General features: G+C 37.0%; 1 protein-coding gene across 1 annotated transcript; it reads left to right on the top strand.

Moving 5' to 3' along the window:
- The first annotated feature begins 304 nt into the window (after window positions 1-304).
- On the top strand, window positions 305-22,670 carry SELENOF (selenoprotein F). The gene is made up of 5 exons (XM_032696998.1): window positions 305-423; window positions 2,269-2,436; window positions 12,120-12,183; window positions 19,872-19,921; window positions 21,612-22,670. The coding sequence occupies exons 1-5, from the start codon at window positions 346-348 to the stop codon at window positions 21,741-21,743; spliced, it is 492 nt and encodes a 163-aa protein (XP_032552889.1). The 5' UTR covers window positions 305-345; the 3' UTR covers window positions 21,744-22,670.
- The last annotated feature ends 326 nt before the right edge of the window (window positions 22,671-22,996 follow it).

Below are 22,996 nucleotides of genomic sequence, written 5' to 3'. Positions count from 1 at the left end.
AATGGTATTGGTCAGATTGGCTGTCAGTCACCGGGGCCGGGGGCAGAAGTGCCGGATGGCAGCGACTCCCCAGAAAGGAATAAGGGCCTTATTTGGGCCTGCGTCCGCAGTGCCCGACCAGGGTTGAGTAACGGCAGCTCCTCTAACCTCGCTGTGAAGCCCTGCTGTGAACATATATTTTCCGTAGAATTCCAGGTGATGTTCTGCGTTCGCTGTTCCTGCCGGCGGTGCCGGGGGTTGGGAGCGAGTCTGTGCTCTCCCGCATCAGGCAGTGTCCGGGTCAGCCGCGCTGGGCGGGGTTCTCGCGCGGTCCGGCGGCGCTGCGAAAGCCGCTCCAGCACCGCGATGGCGGCGGCCGAGCCGTGGGCGCGGCGCTGGCCCTGCTGGCCCTGCTGGCCCTTCTGGCTCCTGGGGCTGCAGGCGGTGAGAGCCGGGGCCGGCATGTGCGCGCGCGAGACCGAGAGCGACTGCGATTCCTGAAAGAGGGCGGGTGCGAGGGTGGGGTGGGGGCGGAGTGAGACGTGTCCCGGTGCGGGCGGCGGCCGCTCTCTGCCCATCCCGTTCCTCTCCTGCCTCCGCCACCGCTTCTTCTGCTCTCCTTGTTGGAGGCTGGTTTCTACTTCACAGTTTGTATCAGTGCTGCTTTTGCTTTAATGTATTAGATTATCTGGTGTGAAAGCAAAGCAATAGTGCAACGTGTATTTGTAGTCAAAGCTCTGAAGGAGAAAATGCTACTGAAATGAGGCGCATCACTGGCTAAGTATTGTTATCTTGTTCTGTTGAGAATTCAGCTTCTGAAGCGTGAGGGTTCTTTTTATTTACACTTACTATTTCAGGATAATATAAAAGTTAAGGTTCTAAAATTTGAGAGAAAATAATGAGGAGAGAGAACTTGTCCCTTCTATTTATTTTTCTTTCCTTCCCCTCCTTATGATTTTGTTCTCAAGCTGTTTTGAGCTTGTCGTGTAACCAAAACTTCTTCCCTGAGGGATTCGCTTGTAAGGGAGTCTTTACTTATTTTCATACCCGGTTTGGTTTTTGCTTGGTTCCCACTGCACCTCCCTAAAACACAGAGTATTGGCCTTATGTTTGCAGGTGCTTTGGGGGTCTGCTGGGGAAAGAAGTGGGAGGTGTGGCTGGTGGAAGCAAAGTGACAATGCCAGGAACACCATTTTTGCTCCAAGGTGAACAGATCCAAAAGTGAGGAAAAAATGACAGTAAAGCACGAAAGGGGTGAATGGCAAACAGCAAGGTGCAAGAAAACTGCTTTAGGTACTATCATCACAAATTTAATAAGTGAACAGTAATTAAAATGTATCTTTGGCAGGATTTATCGTTAAGTTGCACCAGAGTAGGTTTAGTTTAGATATTGGGAATAACGTCTTCACTGAAAGGGTGCTCAGGCATTGGAATGGGCTGTCCAGGGAAGTGGTGGAATCGCCATCCCTGAAAGTGTTCAAAAGGTGTGTGGATGTGGCACTTGGGTATGGTTTAGTGGTGGACACAGTGGTGCTGGATTAATGGTTGGACTCAATGATGACCTTAGAGGTCTTTCCCAACCTTAATGATTCTACGAAAACAAACTCCAAATGTCATTTAAGTGCTGTGACAGTTGGTGACATTATTTTTGCCGCCCATTAAAAGCAGAACTGGTGTTTTACATAGAAGCCATGGAATTGAATTGCCTATTTTAATGTATTACTAAAAAATCAGAATTGTAGGTTTTTACCTACACTTCCACTTTTCATATGTAATTTTCCTTTAACATTAATGTAAACATGAAGTTAAAATCCTACTTGTGTAGCAGTTGTTGAGCAGTTTGGTCTGTGTAGTCACTCCCTGGTTGTGTTTTTCCCATACTTACTTTAGAAGAGTGTTTTCAGTGATATGAAATTTATTGTAATTGCTTTAAAAGAGCAGGCTTTGGAAAGCTGTAGCGATGTGCATTTCAGCTGATTCATTATGTTTGGGGTTTTCTCTTAACTTGTGAATAGGAAAACAGTAGAGTTATCAGAAGTGTATATAAATTAATTTTGGCAGGTCTGATGTATGTATATGTACCTCAAAATGTACATATTATGACTGTCTGGAATTGACTCTTAGTTCAAGACTTCAAAATAAGGTGGTGTCTTGAACCTATGGGCTGACTGTTAGGCATTACTGTAAAACAGTCACAAGAGACTTAGTTGTTCTTTCTCATCATTAAAGCATGTAAAGTCTTCTTTAAAAAAAAATCAATGCTAAAAATATCATTGTCTTGACTTTCAGGTAAGTGTATATGGAGCACAGCTGTCATCAGAAGCTTGCAGAGAGCTGGGCTTCTCCAGTAACTTACTGTGCAGTTCTTGCAATCTTCTTGGACAGTTCAATCTGAATCAGTTGGATCCATTCTGCAGGGAGTGCTGCCAAGAAGAAGCTCAGTTGGAAACTAGAAAGGTGAGTTTTGGACCAAATCCTTTGTGGAATAATTCATCATGTTATGTTTATGAAACTTTGCATTTTAAAAATATATGAGAGTCTGCATTATACTTTCAAGAGGAAAATGCAACATTTTATTCATAGCCCAATGTACATATATAGGATCCAGACTTGCAGACTTGCCATAGTGCTCTAAAATAATGTCCCTGTACGAACAGGAGAATCTTTGGTTCTTTGGCAGCTCTTCTCTGGTGTGAAGTGACCATATTTAGGAACTGTGTCCAGCTTTTCTGAAGGGGAAGATGTATGGAATTTGAAGAGGGCAAAAGGAGAGGATAAGGAGACTGATGTTACTGATCATGGCCCTTGCTTGGTCATTGACTCATAATATCATGGCCAGGACAGCTTAGCTCAGTCCTGAGGAACAAAAGGCTGGTGCAGCTGCCAGGTGAGCTCCTGAAGTGGCACAAACCTGACAGAAGCAGGACTGCTCAACTCCATTCTGCAGCAGTGAGAACAGCTAGATATTTTGGGAATGATCTTGCTCAGAGCCCATGCTGTGCTTTAGTCAGTTAAATTAAGGTAAAAGCTTTCCTTTATCTGTAGTAAATAAATATCTGTGTTCCTTAAGGCATCAAGGAAGAATTTTTAGAGTTCTTGAAAAGAATACATATTTTCTAATATGTGGTAATTTCAGATTATAGCATTATTTTAAATATTCTTATGAATGCCATTTAAGAAAGTGGAAATTTTTTTATACTGTTACCGCTTCTTAGAAATGTGTTTTTCAGATTTGGTGATTGTTTTGTGGGTTTAATTTTTTTTTTAAGCTTGTAGTCAGTAACTTCTCTTGAAGTCTAGCCAGTGGAAAATTAGCGTTGGGAGAAATGACTGTTAATATTATCTTAACATATCGTATTGAGAATCATCACAGTTTGGATTGACTTGTGTTTTAACATAGTGCTGTTTGTAACAGTTGCCTGTAATTGACCTTAAGATTTTACTGTTACATAAAAATTAACAATATAATTTATAGTAGCTTCTTAATTTTCATGATATGCATGCAGAATAGAAAAACTGAATGCTGCCTTTAGCTATAGTTTTTCCCATTCCCTCTTTTTTTTTTTTTTCAGGTTACCATAGAAATCTTCTTTCTAATGAAAATTTGATAGTAAAGAGTAAATGGATGTCAAAAGTCTTAAAAGGGTTTTTTTCATACCCTCTTGCTTGTAGAACTTTTAATCTCACTCTGAAAACCTGCATATTGATGTAAGATGTTTGAATTGCTGATTTGCAGCCTTGTACGTTGCTGAGTTCCAGAGCAGTGATGCTCTGGGTTTTGCTAATGCTGTGACTACGTGCTTGAACATCCTCAAAGTACAGGAGTCTTTCTTTCTGAGCCGTGACTCCCGTACATGACGTAGCTTGTTCGTTATATGAGCAGGTATTTGCTCCCATGGTGTGGGACAGCATGTTCATAGTCTGTGCTACAACCGGATTTGCAAACTAAAGAATTCCAGGGCCAGCCTCAGGATTTGAATTTAATTCTCTTTGCAAGTGTGTGGCAAATATTAGAAACAGGGAAAGCAGGAGTTAATTTATGGCGTGACTTGTGCCTGAGTTTTAAATGAGAATGTAAAGTTTAAGGGGATAGCACATCTATCTGAGAATTTTTATGTAATTGCTACTTTTCACAAATGATCTGTGAAATATCCTCAGGGCTAAAAATACTTTGTGCTGCATGGTATCAGTGCAACCTCAAATGAGATGTTTACAGATTTGAACTGTTTCATAGCCTTGAAAGATGTTTATTAATCCTGGTTTTGTTATTGCTCCGGTAGTTTGTGAATTGAGATTGTGGAAAATAGCTGTGAGGTACTCTTGTTACCCAGAATTTGTCTTGCTCCAAACTTCTGCTGACACCTGTCCAGTGAAATATTTTAATTACTTCAGAATTGGACTGTGGGTAAAATGAAAAACATGTTTTGGTTATTTTCTCTTCCTCTAGAGATTTTGTATGCAGTTTCATACTAATTCAGAAGCTAGCTTAAACAGTATTGCTTTAGACAGCTGCAAGTTTTAAGCCTTAGTCTGTCAGATGCAGAATACTGCTGGTGTGTAAAATGTAGAAGGATGAAATGGAGGTGAAGCTAACTGTGCATGAAATTGTAGTAGCAGGAGAGATTGTCCATATTTTGCAGTAGCTGAAAATAGCTGCTCTCCATCTGCAGCTTCACTTTGTGTGATCATTTCAGACATAGCTATAAGCATATTCCATTAATTGTGTATTATAATCTTAGATTTATCTCAACAATATATGCGTGTCAAAATCCAAATTGATTTTAAAAATCAGCTCTGTGATAAAATGTGCAATACATTAAATTTCCCAGTTGCCCTGTGCAGGATTGCCACAACCCGCACAAGTTATCAGTATGTCTAAATGGAGCTTTGAAATATATTTTTGCTCACGGAGATGTGTTGAACTTCAGCATTTTAAATTTCTGCTGTCAAGTACTTGTCATGTTGTACTGTTATGGTGTTTGGTGACTTAGAAAACACAACATCAGGTGTAAGCAAAAGTTGAGTAATGAAAACGGATGGTTCAGATGGCAAGTTGTCATGGGTAACTTCACGCGTGTCTATCGTACACTATTTCTAAATAGTTTATGGTTCTGCTGTGAAACAAGGCAAACAGTGATACAGAAGTCTATATGCATAATTCTGAAGTTCCATGGAGATGGAGACTGCTCCATTCCACAAGTTTAAGCAAGAAGTCTAAAATCCTGAGATTTTTAGCAAGTTTCTTGCATGTATTCAGGGTTATCAAAATATACTAAACGGTCAAAGCATGGTTTAATCGTTTATTGAAATATCTAGCCTCTGCATTGCTAAGGTAATGAGAAGTTTAGGATTATTTCTCACCAAATTTGTAATAGGTGTAACAATATGAGTAACTAAAATATTTCAGAAACTTGAAATGGATTGTTGCGCTCTAAGAGGGGAGGAAGTTAATGCAAGGCTATAGACATAACCCCACTAGCAGTAGACAGACAGAGTGGATGAGACTTAGAAAACAGCGGTATTTAGAGACTTTAAATACTGTGTTTTCTCAACATCTTGAAAAATGCTGAAAAGGGAAAACCACCTGGGGAGACAATCCTGTGAATGCATACTATAACACTCTGGAAAATGGAGGGAAAAGTCAAATCACAACAGTGGAACGTTTCCTAGATTTTTGGTGTTGATTTCTGCTTACCATCTGGGTAGAGGTGTCTGCACTGCAGCTGCATTGATCACAAGGCGTGGCATAGGCATATTTGCACGCCTGTTCCCCAGTGTCACATTGTAACGAGTGCTGTACTTAATCAGGTACTTGGACATTTCTGCAGGAAGATGGTATCATGTTTTCACTGCATCAAGCCATTCTTTTCCTTGAAAGTCCTTGTTACTTGAAATTATGGGAAGTCGTTTTAAGGCATGAATGATTTGGTCTGTTTCAGGGCTGCAAAAACACAGAACTTCTGATCTGTCGAAAGTGCAGCCTGAACTCTGAACCCCTTTTTCATTATGATGAATATTACTTAGGTTCTCCTTATGATGTATTTTGGCCATAATTTAAAACCCTTTCTTTGCATAGAGTTAGCGTTGAATCTCTCTGTGAAATGAAATAAATATTTGCTGTAATATTAGTAATAAACATGACCATTGTCATCATGACTATGTACTACTTCTATGAAAAAAAAATCAAATGGAAAGCTTTCTTAAAATTCTACCCTTTTACATGTACAGACTTCTTAAGTGTGCTGTTATAAATTACAAGCAGAAATAAGGTGACATTCTTGTTGAGACTTACTTTTTAAAACTCAGAATAGTTTACAAAACTCACAGTAATTACTGGAAGTAGAATAACTTGAAGTGCTTTTAATGCTTCAGGCTACTCCTGTGTAACCCAATTTACATTCATTTTTCAGGGTTTTTTTTTCTTTTCATTTCACTAATTAAAGTGCTACACTCAAATTACTGTTGGCTGCCTGCTTGTTCTGCCAGAGGCTCTGAATATGAATAGTTCCAGTGAAGCAATCTCATCTCCTAGTTTTCAACTCGATGGTTAAAAACAGAGAACTCCTTAGAATGCATTGACATCTCAGTAGGGTAATGTAACTGTAAGTCATATCAATGCTTGTGGAAACAAATCAGAATTTTAGTTTACTTCTAGCTGTTTCTCAAAACCCACATCTTTTTCTGTCTTTTGATGTGTTTTGTAAAGTCTTTTGACTGCTTTGTTATAAAAACAAATTGTGCTTTTACATAACTGTACTCCTTATTTATAACATGGTACATAAAAATGGTTCACATTCGTTGTTTTTTTATCAAGTGTGACTTTCAAAATAGTGTAATTCAATGACAGCGTATTTTATTTAGCACCCGAGTAAATAATCAGAACTCTGTAATTAGGTCTAATATGTCATATGATCTCCCTTCAAAGTTTGCTTTTAACTAAGAAGTGTCCCATACAGGAATAATTTGATGAGAAGTATTGATAGGGAAATTAGGGGAATTGAGCTGACTGTGTTCCCTCTAATTGAGACAGTCTCTTAGGAGAGTACTGCTGCTTCAGAATATTATGCACAACCATTCCTTGTACTAAAAATGTGCTGCAGTGGATGTCCTTCTCAAGAACTTTACCATGTACAGTCTTTCCCTTCCTTCTGTACATGATGTTATCAGCAGTGAAAATTAATGTTGACAATCAGTAGTCCTAGATAAGGAAGGTGCAGATAGCTGGTCAGTGCCTAAGACAGAAATTTACCATCTTTTGTTTGTCTCAGATTCACCAAAGGTTCATCTCTGTCAGACAAACTGAGATAAAATACATTATCTGTCTGTAACAGGGCAAGCCTTACCTGTGGAAGACCTCTATCGAGTCTTATCAGTGAAAAAGAAAATGTTGGGGAAACTATAAATGTGAATTTGATAAATGTGAGTTTAAGTTGTTAATGTGCATCTATGCTGGTGAATGGATGAGGTTTAGCTAATTAAGGCTGACCTTCATCTAGATAAAGTACTGGCATTTGACTCTAAATTTGTTGAAAAAACTTCAAAAATTAAAGGTTTCAAAATTAATGAAATGCGTGAGGTCAGATGAATAGCTCATGAGATCTGTTCTCTTTTCAACTCTAAGGTCCTTTCTTTTTTTAATAAAAGCATATATTCTGGAGAATAAAAGAGATGTTCAGGGATTATACTTCTAGAGGTAAGTAGATGCTTAAATAGAATCAGATGGTATATTCCAAAATTGAAACTTGAACTATTAACTTTCTATTTCTACTTTTTTGCTTACCTAATTCTGCACATTAGGTCCAAGTGAGAGCCTGTACACAGGAGCCCTTTTTCTGCCCTTCTTTTCCCTTCCACCTCCGCTGAAATTGGGCATTCACACCACCAAAGTTGATGGTTGCTCAGCTTCTGCATTTTCTCTCTCACCCTTGTGCCATATCTCTTGCTCACATGACCTTATACCAAACCATTTCATAGAGCAAAGTTAACAAAGATAGTCTGCCAGAAATGGAAGTTGTTTTGGACTTTTTCAGTGGTTATTGGATGTAAACAGCAAAAATATTTAAATAATCCTGCAAGGAGGATATTGTTAAACACAAAAATAAAACACTTAAATGGATGACACGTTTCCTGTATTCTGGAGAATATAACACTAATACACCACTATGTTTTGTACGTACAGAATAAAAAAGTTGAGTCTGCTGCTCAAAGCAGAACTCAAAGTTCTGAGGATCTCCAAGAATGCAGATTCTACAACCTTTCTTAGTAAATTGTTTCAGTGCTTAAACATCCTCATTTTGATTTTTTTTTTCACCCTCATATTCAGTTGGAATTTCCTTCTCTGCAAATAAATGAGAGCTTAGTTCAGAGGAACTTGCCTGTAATACATACCACTGATCACAGGAATAGCACTGATTCACTTAAGTGGTTTTTGACTGTTAGACTCTGTTTCCAAACTCTTATTTGGAATTAGGCATCACCCTTCACAGGATAATGAGTTGTCAATGGGAGAAGTTGCTTTGTTGCTAAATTTACTGATGACATCAGTTTGGAATGATGTGTGTGTAGTAATAACTTTACTGGCTTTCTGTATCACAGAGCAGTAATTCATAATGTTCCTGGCAGTGAGGCTTTCTCTGTTAACTCACAGATTCTTACTCATGTTCTGCCTCCAGGAAAAAGAAAGACTAGAGTGATTTTGAAAACTTTGAACTGTCCATATAAATACCATGCATTGTCTCCCATAGAAGAAAAAATATTTTATAGTTTATATCTCAGTGTATATTTTTTTAAAGTAATTTAGTTTTCTACTAAGAGTCACAAATAAACTGGTAGTTAGAGGAGTTTAGGAAAACCCAGAAGAAACTTGCAACAAAATCTCTTTCTGTTATAACTTAATTTCTCAGAACAAATATTGATCAACATGTTGGTTTGCTTTCTGGGTGGATGGATGGAACACAGTAAAAATTTGCACACCTTTCAGAAAAAGAGATCATTCACCCTATCTTCCAACAGTACCAGTTTTTACATACCAAGCAACTTAGGCCATTAAGAATAATAATATCAATATTTTTCCTGACATTTTTTTAAATAAAACAATAGTTTGAGTTGATAGGATATAAGGAGGTCTCTTCATCAGATCTGGTTATAATATAAGATGAAATCAAAATTGACAGTGAATGTCATAAAAAAATTGTTTGCATTGGAAAGAAACTAGTTGTTGGTCAATATTTAGTGGAAGATTGTTTTGTACCTGAGGCAAGCAAAAATTCCAGAGTTTTAGCTGTGGTCATAAATTGTGCTTTACTGCTTATTCTCAGAGCTTAACTGTACTTTTTAAATAGTTTGATATTAGGAGAGAACAATACACAGATATCAGGGAGAATCCAGATACCATGGGGCAGCTATTGACCATCGTGTGGCTTTATCTTAACAGCCCCTTCCATTTGATTTCTTAAGACATGCTGATACTGTGTTTTTTTCAGCTGATTGCAAACATCTGCACAAATCCAGTTTGAGTGACACTTTGTAACCTGTGTTAGGCAGGGTCAAGCTTAGTCATTAGTTAGAAGAAATCGGTCTGCAAGACATTGGTGTCATAGAAGTAAAATTAGGTATAACTTTTTGTATTTTATGCAACTTTTTTGTCACCTTTGATCTAGCATAATTTTATTATGATCAAGGAGCGTTCTGTGTTAAGTGCCACTTTTTGCAGTTCAGTTTGATCTGTAAACGGTAATGGTTACATAGCAGGAATGCAATTTTTCTTCTGCAGTGTTCACCATGAGAAACTGTGATAACAATACCATATCTGTGCATAAATGAGACACCATTGGAATTGTCTTGCAGAAATTTTTCAATTCCCTTCCTAAGAGCAGGTGAAATGTTTCCTTTCATCCAAGTTAAAGTTCCTTGGTTTTACTTACTGGAACAATTATTTTTACAATGCCTATTTTTATTTAGCACAATTCTTATGTAAATGGTGGTATTCTGCTGTAATTGCCACTTTGCTTCTTCATTAAAGCAAATATGACCAATAGTGTGGTTTTCCTCTTCTCAGTTGTGCAGAGCCATCTTGATTACATCAGTACCAACTGTAACAAGAGGTTCAGGTGCTTTACTAAAGCTTTTGAATGAAATTGAACTCAAGTTGATGCTTTGGAAAAGGTGAGGGAAGAATTCAGATATTGTCACAATAGAAAGACAGAAAGCATGCTATTAGAGTGTTGTAAAAAAACCTAAGTTCTTTTTATAGATACAGGCATGAATTGGCCTGGAAATCATAACAGCATTTGCTTTGGATGTTAGCATGGACACTAGTAATAGTTTAGAGGGTCTTTATTTCATTCTTTATAGTGCTAAACTTCACTTAAACAGGTGAAGCGTTACTTTAAAATGAACTAACTGACGAGTTAAGCATTGTGTAATGGACTGACTCGAGATGTTTATATGCCTCCATACTGAGTGATACATGTCATTCTTAGTAATGCTTGAACACAGTGACTGCCTTCACAAGGAGTTTTGGAGAACATCTGCTCTGGACACAATGAGATGGTAGCAGCAGTAGATATTATTAACAAGTCTGCTTTTGTGGTGGGCTAAGTGATGCAAATAAACCTGTGCTTCTTGCAAAAGACACCTTTGTTTAGAGTTATAAATGAAGCCAATTGATTCTTCTTTTATTCTAGTCTAGCCATCGAGAGCAGCTGTTTGTCCCAGCATGAATCTAAACTTTTTTTGTACCAGCACAGTTGGGTTTCAATTATGGCAGAGTTACAAGCTCAAAATTTGGACATCAATAATTGAGCTGTTTTCTTTGTTAAACTTCTATCAGATATTGGCCAGGAGTTACAAACTGGGAGTAGTGAGTAATTACAAAATGTCTTACATATTTTGGATTCTTATAGTGATTTTGTTTCATAAAAATCCTTGTTTGAAAGGAAGAAAATAACTGTAAGAATTATGTGGAGTAATGAGAATTCAAAAATGCTCATTTGACCATTGTCCTAAATTTGAGTATGCTTAGTTATACACTTGCATAAAATAGTTAATTAACTAGATAGAAGGCTATTTATTCCTTTGTCCACTTCCTTATACTGACTTCTTGACAGAAAAGTGCAGATAACGGTCAGTATGAGAGAACCAGTATAAATGTTCATTGGATTAGTGAGTGTGCAAACTAATATCTAAATCTTGGATGGCTGATAGAATTGTTATTGAATGTTTTTTAAAGAATAACAAATAGAGACAAGGTAAGTGAAGCTTATCACTATTCTGTATTTCCTCCATGTTTGCAATTGCTTCGTGTTTTAATTCCAGAGGAACTTTAATTATGCAAGCTAGTATCTGAGCTGTTTATCACTGCCTTTTTTAATTAAAACCTTTATTTGAGTGGTGAAAAAGCTTTTAAAAAATCTGGTATTTTTGATCTCTTGAGTATTATTTCATAGTACTTCAGGGTTTTAATGGTCAAATCTTAGGATTTTATCTTACATTTTCAACTAGACATGCGATTTATTTGTAGTTGAACAAATTTCTGAGCTGCTGTTCTGAACAGATAATGCAGTGTAACATTTTCTGTTCAGTTTCCCATTTAAGTAATGATCATTGATTAGTTCACACCAAGGGAGAAGTTGTAATTTCCCTCCAAGTGATTAGAGTATTTCTTGTGTTCTAATTCACAGTATTTAGGCAAATATTGAGTTGGACCTGAATTCAGAATATTCATATTCTGAAGTGAAGATGTATTTCTGAGACTTTGTTAATATCTTAGGGAAAGAAGAAACAGTTTTCCAGTTCCTAGCCCATAATTCCCATTGTAACATGTCTGATTGCAATTTTTTTGTTAAATGAAGCTTTGTTTACAGCAACTGTGCATCTCAAATTATCTTTTTTTTTTTCTGGTTTTACATTTTTAGTGTAATGAATGAAAATTATCATGGATCTTGAGTGAACAGTCAGTTGTTGCATAAATCAGAGACAGGTCTGGAATTGTGATTCTGTTTAATATCTTATCTGTAATGGGCATCAATGCAATAGCATATTGTCTCCTCAAAGAGAAATAGTTCAACAGATAACACACCATATATAAACTAATAATTTAGATTATTTTTGTCATTAACAGCTTCTCTTTACTGTTACAGCTTTATGCAGGAGCTGTCCTAGAGGTATGTGGATGAAAATTGGGAAGGTTCCCTCAAGTCCAAGGTAAGTAAAGCCACTGCTATTCTTTCAAGTATGAAATACTGTCACAGCTGAATGACAAAATGTACTTTTAAGTACTATTGCAAGTAGTCATAAATTTAGTGTATCAGTAAAGTTACATTGTCCTGAGACTCATGAAACTGGTCTCCAATAATTGATAGATGAATTTATATTGTGCACTTGTGGAACTACTTTATTTTCATAGATCCTGCCATATAATTGTTTTATCAGTGGATAATGACAGTCAACTAAAGGGAATGGAATACAGTAGTGTAAAAGGAAAATCAGTACCATCAGTGCGTGGTGGGAGGAAGCAGCAGGAAAAGAATCTGTGAGAAATTTCAAACTGGACTTTTCTTATAAACTGGGGAAGAGCTTAGGTGATAGCAGTACTTTGGTTATTTGGGGAGTTTTTCCTGTGATGAAGACCCTAATACTGTACTTTGGACATCATTGGACATAAAGACTAATCTAGCTTTAGAATTAAAAATTGCACAAACAGCATGTTTCCATCTACCATGGGCAGTATTAATGCCTGCGTGTTTAAAGGTTGGCTGACAAACAAGTAAAAGAAAAAAAACAAAGAAAGGGGTTTAAAACAGGTTACAATTTACATAAGTTATGCAGCAGCCTGTCACATGTACCTACACATAGTTCAGTTCAATGACTGCAAGACTAGAGCAAAGTTATTTTCTCTTTTCCACTGTTTAAAATGTCAAAATAAGAATTGTTTAAATGACTTGTCCTTCTTCAGGGGCGTGAGGACATTAACTTTGTAAGCACGGGAGTCCCTATTATCTCCATGACCCTTCAAATTTAGCAAACATAAAAACGTTCTCAACTGTTGCCCATTCACTCAGCTGCTTTATGGTTGTGAATTTGTAACAGTTAAGTGTTCCTTTGAGCTATAGGTTTGAAGGAAAAGCTCAATCTGTTAGCCTGACTCCAGCCTGCAATATGTCCTCCATTATCTTCATGTGTAGGTCCTTAAAAGGGAACAGCCCTCACACCATGAAATGTGTTCCAAAGACTTGGAACGGTGCAAAAGGAAAAACTTGAAAATTTTGAATAGTTTTTTTTTTCCTTTCAATCCTTGGTTATCTGAACTTGCTCAAATATTTACAGTCCATTAATCATATAGCTTACTTTTTAAAAGTAAGTGGCTTTACTACAGCTGAATAAATTTCAGTGTTTCTTAAGTAGATATCTAGTTTGGCTACCCTTTTTCTTTGGTACAATAAGAATTATAAAAGGACTGAGTAGCACACTTAAATTTCTCTTTTGCCTTTTCATCACCGATTTCTGCAGTTTCTCAATCTAAGTTTTTCTTGACCAAATTTTCTGCTAGGATATTAGAACAGGTCAGAAGGTGGGATATATTTTAAGAGCATACTTAAAAATTTTAAAAAGTAGAATATATTCTTCCAGCTAGTATTTGTCTTCACGCTACTATTAGTCTCAGAATACTTTTACTTAGGTTTTCTCTTTGATTTTAACTTCTCTCAGAAACAGTATCTAATGTCTCCGTCTTAGGACATTAACATTCAAGAAGTGTTTCTTATTTCAGCTTTTCACTTGGATGTTTGCTGCAGAAGTTAGGTTGCCTGAAAGTCACGCTGCTGCTTTTGAAGCATTGTCTTGGTAGGCTTCATTGAACTGTGTAGCCTGTCATTGACAGGTCTCATCACAAATAATTGATTTCTTTTCCATAGCTTCTGTGAGGATTTTTTAAAGTTTGTTTGGGTGTGTTTGGGGTTTTTTCCAGAATATACACAAAATGATGCTGTTAATTGCAGGGCTGTGTATGTATTAGAATACATGGATTAGTGTATGTTACTCCTGTAACTGTGAAGTACCTTTAAGTACCTGTGTAAATTGTTTTGTCACTTGGCATAGTCCCACAGACTTTATGCGTCTCAGACTACTTCTGGATTGTATTTTATTTGACCAAAGAGTGAACAGTGTTATTTTGGTTTTGGTTTTGTTTGTTGTTTTTTTTTTTTTTAATTATGAGATTCACATTTTAAAATAATTAGGTATTAAAATCAGCCGAATTAATAAAGGTTTGTAAAAGTTACACAGTTGGGAAAAACTGTAGGTTGTTCATGGTTACTAAATGCAATATTCTGTGGTCCTTCTGTATCAAGGCTTCTTTCAGAATTACTGGTATATAATTTTTAGCTATAAACAGTTGCTGAATACACCTGTGTGCCTGGAATGTGAGAATCATTACATATGGAATATATTTGTAGATACTGGGAGAGCAAAGAAGTGAGAAGTGACGAAAAAAATCTAGTCCTCAGCTAGAGGATGAAAAAGTCTAGTCTTCAGCAAGATTATCTCAGTCTTAAACTGAATGTTATTCTTTGTAATGTCACAGCAAACTGCTAAATGCTTTTGTGAATGTGGCCAAGGATGTCTATTAGGGTTTTCAAATATAGCTTCTTGTGATAAGTCTGGTAACAAACCACATTTCTGTACATCTCTTTTAAGTTCAGTACTGAACTATTTTTCCTGATAAATTTCCCTTAAAAATAAATTGCTCCATTATAAATGCTGTACTCTAATTCCTATATTACATGTATTTTGAAGTTGTTCTCTGTAAAACTGTTCTTAAATATTTATTGTTTAAAAGCACTCCATCAAAGTGCTTCTGAAACATTGAAAACCTAAGTGACAAGTTTCACAGATGAAGCAATACCTTATTATACCAAGTAACACAAAATGTGACAGTTTTTGGCTGACACCCATAAAGCTAAGATTCTGGAATAGAATAGTAAATTATCAGGGTGAGTGATTAATCTAGCATATTTGTTTTAAGTTGAGTTTTCAGTGGCAACTGTGTTCTGTTCACAATGAGGTAGGAGATCAGTGCTTAGACTCTTACATTCTTTCTAGTTTGTTTGACAAAAACTGAATTAGGCTGGGTTTTTTCATTGAACATTTCATTTGTATTTCTCTGAATTCTTGTTTTACCAATAAAATAATTCTCACCTCTCCCTGTGTGACTCTAAGTTAAGAAATGGATGTGCTCCCAGCAAATCTGTTATGGAAACAGAGTCCTTAGTCCTTGAACTCATACAATAGCCAGCTACATTAGACCTTCTGAGTTCAGAGTCAGTCAGCACTATTATATTGCCCAAGTTCTGCAAGTGTGAGGGGAATTCTTTTAGCTACTAAAATGTAATTTCTTTTGGGACTGTATTGTATGAGGTAAGATCACTCATTTCCTAGTTATTTTAATCTGTAGTTCATAAATATTGATGAAAGAAAGTCAGAAAATTATATTAACCTTAAATCTTGCATTGATAGAAGCATTAGTAGAACACTTGCTAAGAAATGTGGATATTATAATGGGAGACATGCATCACTTTATCATAATCTTTTTTAAACAGATGATACACAAATTAAAACAATACTTCTCTTCAGATTCAGAAAAGTCTCTTACCCAACTGCTTATACAAAGTACCCTGTCTTTGGGGTTTTGTGAAGTTTGTTCTTCAGGCTTGATTGGAGCTCTGTCTTGGATTGGTTTCTGAAAGCATGTGGTGCTTTGTATAAACCATGAACAGCTGCATTGTAACTTGATTAACAGACTGCAAATAGTAGTTATTGATGTGCCATATGAATTCTTAAGTTTAAATTTTTATCTCAAACTGAGGTCCCTGGAAGGTAAAGAGCTATAGTCATTAAAATGTAACTGAGTGCTTGATGTGTGCTGTAGTTCAGTATTTTTGCAAGGCTCTCATGGTATCTTTAGAAGCAGGCTCATGCCATCTTCAAAACTGCAGAACATGTATTTGCCCCCAAAACAAATTTTTAAAGAGTCTGAAGAAAGACAGTAATGCTTTTGGTGTGCCTGTATTGCCACATTTTGAGCAAATATTGCTAGTTGTCTTAGCAATGCTTAGCTATTGGTGACATTATTAAATGTTGGGATTTCCTGTCTTCATAAAATATGCCTCTATTGCTCTTCCTTTTGTTTTGGTTGCATTTCTTTTTCATAGGTTTAACACTTGATAATTGGCAGTGTCTCAAAAAAACCCTTTTTTAATTCAAGTTCATTTCAGGTACAAAATGGTCAAGTTCTTTGTGCCTTTTCTATGTACAATTCTGTGACATTATGCACAAACTTCTGTTTCCAGTAAAATTATTTACTTTCAAACGGATTGTGGCTAATAATTCAGCACCAGATAAGCAGACTACCCTTTGTTTCAATAGCTTATCTGAAGTAATATTACATTTGCTTTCTGTTTATTGAAGTTAACTCAGAACAACTCTTCATTGTGCCTGGGGAGATGTGGTGTCATGCCCATGTTGGGTCAGACTCCTGCTGTATCCTGCTGTACCTAAGAGGATGGTGCAGGTGTGTGTGTGCATACACATAGACTTGCTGTTTGGGCCACAGTGGTGCTTAATGTCCTTAATAATCTCCACTTAGGACTCTAGGTTTTAGTCCCAACAGAACTAGTTTTCACAGACTTTCTTAAAACAAATAGGTGTTATATATCAAAACAAAGGGACATTATAACAATAGCAGTGAGTTCTCCATTCTACTATGTTCATAGGTAGAGGCTGCTTTTAGGTCTTTAGAAGCACTGTTCAGTATTACCTCTGTCTGCAAAACAGTTTGGTGTGGGGCAGGCATTAAAATGATCATACAGACCTGATCCTTCTCTGACCTTTTAGTTGTAGTTGATTGTGTGGCAATACAGTCTGCTCTGTAGGAGCACCTCAGGAGTGCCTTCCAACAGAAGGCGTGTGCTTTGGTATTGCACATGGTTTAAAAGAGCATAAGGTAAAGTGATTTTGCAAAGCTGTCAGTAGAACAGCTCTTGTAGTCTGGTGTTTAATTCACCAGAACACTGTGTCATGGCACCAAGCTCAGAGTTCATCTTACAGGAGTCAAATTGGAAAATGTCTCCCCTGCTCACCCGTGGATGGATTAGAGAAATGATTGTTTCTCTGTGGTGTGTAATTTCTAAAGCAGCTACAGAGAGAAGAAAATGGGGAAATAACTAGGATTTCAGTATTAGACATCAAAGTACTAAATAATGCTGTAAAGATGACGTGCAAGTACCCTTTAGACATAGGAAGCAACAACGTTGATGTCAGGGCATAGAGGAGAAACTGTTGGGGCAGGGCTGAAGGTGGAGCATATATACCACATCCCATGATGAGCAAGCACTTGTGTGTCCCAAACACACAGTGTGCACTGTAGCTGTATCTGACTTCCTAATCTCACCAAGTCATTTCAAAGGCTGTTAATTCAACTCAAGGACTGATTTGGTTGAAAGGGGAAAAAAGTATTTGATGGGATAATCTGTATTTTTAATGCATATCAGTATTTTAGTTTCCCATTTTAGCTTCTAAAATTCAGAATATACAAATTATTTGTACAGTGAGTGTTTTTCTTTGTTGCATTGCAAATTCAAGTGACTGATGCAGAAAGTCACTATGATCAGCATTAGAAATAAATATGCCATAACAGAAACTAATTTCGTTCCAGCTGTCTCAAATTTCAGGAAAAAGGTTCTGTAGCGCTTCAGCTTTCAGAAGATTTAGACATTCGACATCGATACAAATGTGTAATAGCTACTTTTAACGTGACAGAATGTAATGCTGCCTACAGAATACTTTCTTCTTCCACCTAATTCTGTTTCCATTTTATGTGAGCTTGTTCAGTCCAACACTGCAGCCAGAGAACAGCCGCTCATGTCCAAATGAGCTTTCATCTGTCGCTCAAGTAACAAATTCTCACACCTGTTACAAGCTTAAAGTGCTGTAACCTGAGGTAACTCCCAAAGGCTATTCTTTAATGCAACTGAGTTCTAGAGTTCAGAGTTGCTTTGGGAACTTTATCCATTTTACTGTGCTCTCTTACCATTTTTAAGTTTTGCAATTAAAGTTATTCACTATGCTGAGTGTTTCTTACCACTTCCAATTCATATAAAGCCCTAGAGACTGACTTCAGCTTTAGATTTAAATTGAAGAAAGATGTGGAAAAATTCCTCCAGAAATAATTCAATGTTCTGTGGACTTAACAAAACATAAGAAATATCTTTGCCACTTTTTATGCATGTTCCTGTTGATGACAGCCAAGATGACAGGTCACAAGGACATGGGGAACACTGAAGTTGCAAATATGTCTTTGAGTTTAAATCAGACAGTATGTGAGCAAGTACTGGTTATTTAGTGCTATTTGAAATTGTTATACAGTACAGGTTACAATATGGCATTCGCGTACAGTCCTGTAGAAAGAAAAAGAACAAGTTTTATTTTCTTCAGGGGCCTGGCAGCAACTTGAACCATTGGTATTCTTTATTTTTTTACCTTGTTTATACTGTGTAGTGGTTGGTGCAGCAGGCAGAATATATGATTTATCTGCACTGGGAGCACAGTGGAAAAGGGAAGAAAATAAGTGCCACTCTGTATAACCATGTTAGAAAGTGTTAAGGTAACTGCAGTAATATAAAGATAGGTATAAAGATGCCAGGAGACATCTCTGCAATTACTGAGGAAAGCACTGCACTTTGTGAGGCAGTATGAAACATTAGTCCTGAGGTTGAACTCATCTCCATGGACCAGTTGGATGCAGTGCCATTTGTGAGAGATTCATTGTGGTCTAACCTTGAAAAAGCAGCTTGAACATGCAGCCAGCACCTTTGTAAGAGTCAATCCATACTGACAGGGTTCATCCTTGGGGAGATGCTACTGACGTACTACAGGAGTGTCCTGAATCCACTTAATGTCAATACAGATACTAAACTCAGCCTTTAGCACAGCCTGACTGCAAAAGGGAGTAATGAGGACTGTATTTTCTAAATAAATTTTAAATACCTCTAGAACTCAGGCATTCATTAGAGTAAAGTATTGGAACGAGGGGATTATGCTCACAATTTATCCTGAAATAATTTATATTGTCTTTTCAAAGTTAAAGTTAAAGCCTGGGTTGTGCTGTAGGGATACAGAGACTGTGCTGCTGTTAATACCCACTGTTTGCTGACTAGTGCTTCAAGTGAGGAGTTGTGCAGCAGCAGCCCCACCTCAGATGGGTACTTCTCTCCATGTAAGCTGCCTGACAGGCCATGGAGTCCATCTTAGGAGATACCAGCTTCTCCTCTTGTTTTCTGGTCTTGTTTTCTTGCTGGTTTTCAACACATAATCTCAGAGATCTCTGCAAGACAAGATTGTCTGTCTTGTTTGCAAGAATAACACCTCTACCCACAATTTCCTCTGTGCCCTTTCCCCTGCACTGCTGCAGTGTGTGTGGAGTGTGCTGATGAGATGGGTGTCATACTCAGCCTCCCTCACAAAGCTTATCTGCAGCCAGATTTTGATCGCTCTAACGCTTCTCCTCACATTTGCGCATCACAGCAGCATATGGGCCAGTCTGCTGAAGGCTGTCAGTTGTACGTGCAGATAAACTGACTTACACAGTTGCACTAGTGTTTGAGGAAAACCCAAGCAGGTCTGAATCTTGTTCAGATTACCAACAAAAATAGGTGTTCCTCTGGTGTAATAAGTTTAGCAGTATTAATTTTGTGAAGATATTAAGGTTTTTAACGTTAAAATATCTTCTAAAGCATCATTCCAAAAGAAATAATTTGTCGAATACTAAGTTAATGTAAATCTACTTAATGCAAGTGGAGAAGAGTTTGATTTCCTTTCTTTCTTTTCTCCAACCATAGCTTTTGTCAGGAGTGATAAGCCAAAGCTCTTCAGGGGACTGCAAATCAAGGTGAGTAGTAGCCTAACTTTTTTTGCAGGATGTTAGGAAGAATTAAGTTTGGTGGAGATAGTCCTCCTGTGGATTGTTCTCTATTTGCTGATCAGGAAATCCTTTATTAGAGGACATATATTTGCACTGCCAGTATGAATCTTCACAAGTTTCTGCTAGTTATATCAGTTTGTTTATTGCTCAGTAACCGGTACCAATTCTTTGGTGGTGGTGGGGTTTTGGTTTATTTTATTGTTGTTTGGGTTTAAGCCAAGAAAAAAATTATACTGTAACCCGTAATAGCAGATGGGAAAAGAATATAAGGAACGCTTACATTCTGTCCTTACTTTGTGGATATCTTGCGTGTACTCAAGCTTATTCTGCCATAGTTTCCTTTTCTCCTGTTCTATTCTCCCCTCATTTTCTTATGGAGCTGCCATTTCCACACATTCAGTGATTCCTATATTTTTCTCCTCCCTCTCAGAATTTTCTTGCTGTGTTCTATTGTGCTGTTTTTATTTTATAGACTTCAAACATCCAGCTTTATAGAAATGCATATACTGAATGCTGTTTCTTATGACTTGCATATATGCAAAGCTGCATAAGCTGCACTGCCTTAAGTCCCAACAATTCTTTGGTTTCCAGATCTAGTGTAAGACTTCACCTTCCTCTTAAAATCCTATGTGAACTTTGAGTGTACTTCACAGATACACATCTTGATTCTCGCATCTTGTGCTCCCATCTCTATTCCCCAAATGGCACCATCTGGAATCACTTCATAGCTATGCATGGCTGCAATAAGTGATTTGTCTTCTCAGCAGCAGATTCCATCTAAAACAGATTTCCTCTGTCTGTCTCACACATTCATGTCTCTGTGTCCTCCAGTTTCTTTCAAAAGCTTTCTCTCCTTCTGCACGTCTGACTGTTTCTTTTTTTTTTTTAAACTTTGTAGATTTATTGAACATCAAAGCAGTCTGGACTACGATTGGTATAGAGCAGTACCAGAAAAAAAATGTCGTGCCAATTAATCTGTATTTATTTTACAAGACTTTTGGAAAACTGATTAGAGGTGCCGCTAGCTTCATTAAGTAAAACCAACTATGTTAGCTCAGTCAAGCAAAGTGAAATACTCCTGGGGAAATCTTTCCATAAACTGAAATGGTCAGAGCTTTTTAATACTGTTAAAAGCCTTTATCTGCGTTACATATTTGTGACTTAGTGAGTTTGCAGCAGCATTAAAGAATTGTGTTACCAGCAAAGTGTAGTAGGCACAGATACAACATGGCAGGAAAGAATGTGATTACCTTAGAAATTGATAGAACTTTGACATGTTAAAGTGGCCTGAAATTTCTAAAATGGTAAAAAGGCTATTGATCACATGAGAAAGATCATTCATCTGCTTGATTCAAAAATCCAACTTTGGTAGCTTAAAACAGTTGAAGTAAATACCATCTTTCAAAGCCAGGCTTATGGCATTGCCTCTCTGCACATGCATTAACTGGTGTGGTGCACCAAGGAGAACAAGTAGATGTTTCTGACACACACCCTCACTCCTCTTCATTTGACTTGTTCCTCCACTTTGCTCTCTTTGACATTAAATGCAGGTCAGAAGTCTGAACTGCTTTAAATCACTAGAGAGCAGGGGAGGTATTAATATGGAGAATGCATTTCCTGCCCAAGGTAACTGACTCTTCTTTTTTTTTCCCCACAGTATGTGCGTGGTTCTGACCCTGTACTAAAGCTGCTGGATGACAATGGGAACATTGCAGAAGAACTGAGCATCCTCAAGTGGAATACAGATAGTGTGGAAGAATTTCTAAGTGAAAAATTAGAACGTCTATAAATCATTGTTTTCCATCCTCTCTCTTTTTCATATTTTGTCATGGTAATCTTCTCAGATGAATTGTCCTACAATTGAAAACACATTCCAGCTTCCGTATTTGTTTTAAAATATCTGTTGTGCTGTACTAAACATCTTGTAATTAGAAGGGAAGCTTCAGCACACATATCTGACAAGTTGACAAACAATAGCCTGTCTTAACGTTATTATTTCGGCTCTTAATGCATTTATCACTAACAAAATGCCTCGTTTTAAAGTTAATTATGCAAATATCAGTTTGTTATAATTGGACCTGTTTTTACAAATGCTCTTAAAATCAAAGAGCTTCAAATAATTGAAATGATTGCCATGCTTTTTGTCTGCTGCTTTTTCTAAGGAAGTCAGAACCAAATGCAATCTTCTATCTCCCAAAGAAACTTGGCTACTAATGCCCTCTTCTTTTTTTTTGTATTTGAACTGTCCTTTTATAGAAACATTGTTTACAGTGAGTATCTAGTTCACAGGTTTTGAAGCTGATGAAGGAACTCATGCTCTGATACTGTGAAACATTTAGTAAGTACACTTTAGTGAAGACTACATAGAAAACCTCTGAGGTATATGGAAGTCAGATGTCAGGTGTGCTTTACATTAAGTGTTTTGCTTCAGAAAACATGAGCTATAAGTTTTGAAAAAGCTTTCCTTCTAACTTTCAGAAATTTATTGTAAGCCTGTTTATCAAATTAATTTAGAAGCTGTTCTTTTAAAATGTATATTTTTCTTTCTCAGTTGAAATTTATGTGAGCAGGGAATATAGACAGTACGTATGATAATGAGTCAAATCCATTAAGACTTGTCAGGTTTTTCCAGTTAGAATCAATAAATATGGTAATCAAGAATAATGTGGGTTTTTTTCTGAAGTCTAATTAGTAAATAAATTTTCCCTTTAACTACATAATGCTCACCAGTTTTTGGTTGGCTGGGTGTTATGCTATGACTTGAAGTGGTACTCAGGTTTTGTCTTCATATATAATTTTATATCCAAGATCTGGGAATATATCTCAAGGAATTTATATCGCTATAATTACAGATCTTATTCCCAGCTTTGGAGAAGAACTCATCAGCTTCATAGCAGAACAATAAACCTGGGACTTGAGACCACACTAAACTATCAGGAGCAATATTCAAAGGTGATTCTTTAGGCATAGCCTTTGGAGTTTTTATTCCTGAAATATTCTTATAAACTCGTAGAAGGTTCGTGCAGCTGGGTCACATGATGT

Source organism: Chiroxiphia lanceolata, chromosome 9, assembly GCF_009829145.1.
Source record: "Chiroxiphia lanceolata isolate bChiLan1 chromosome 9, bChiLan1.pri, whole genome shotgun sequence".
NCBI lineage: Eukaryota > Metazoa > Chordata > Aves > Passeriformes > Pipridae > Chiroxiphia > Chiroxiphia lanceolata.
Note: the sequence above shows the minus strand (reverse complement) of the source record. Positions and strands in the feature narration are given on the sequence as shown.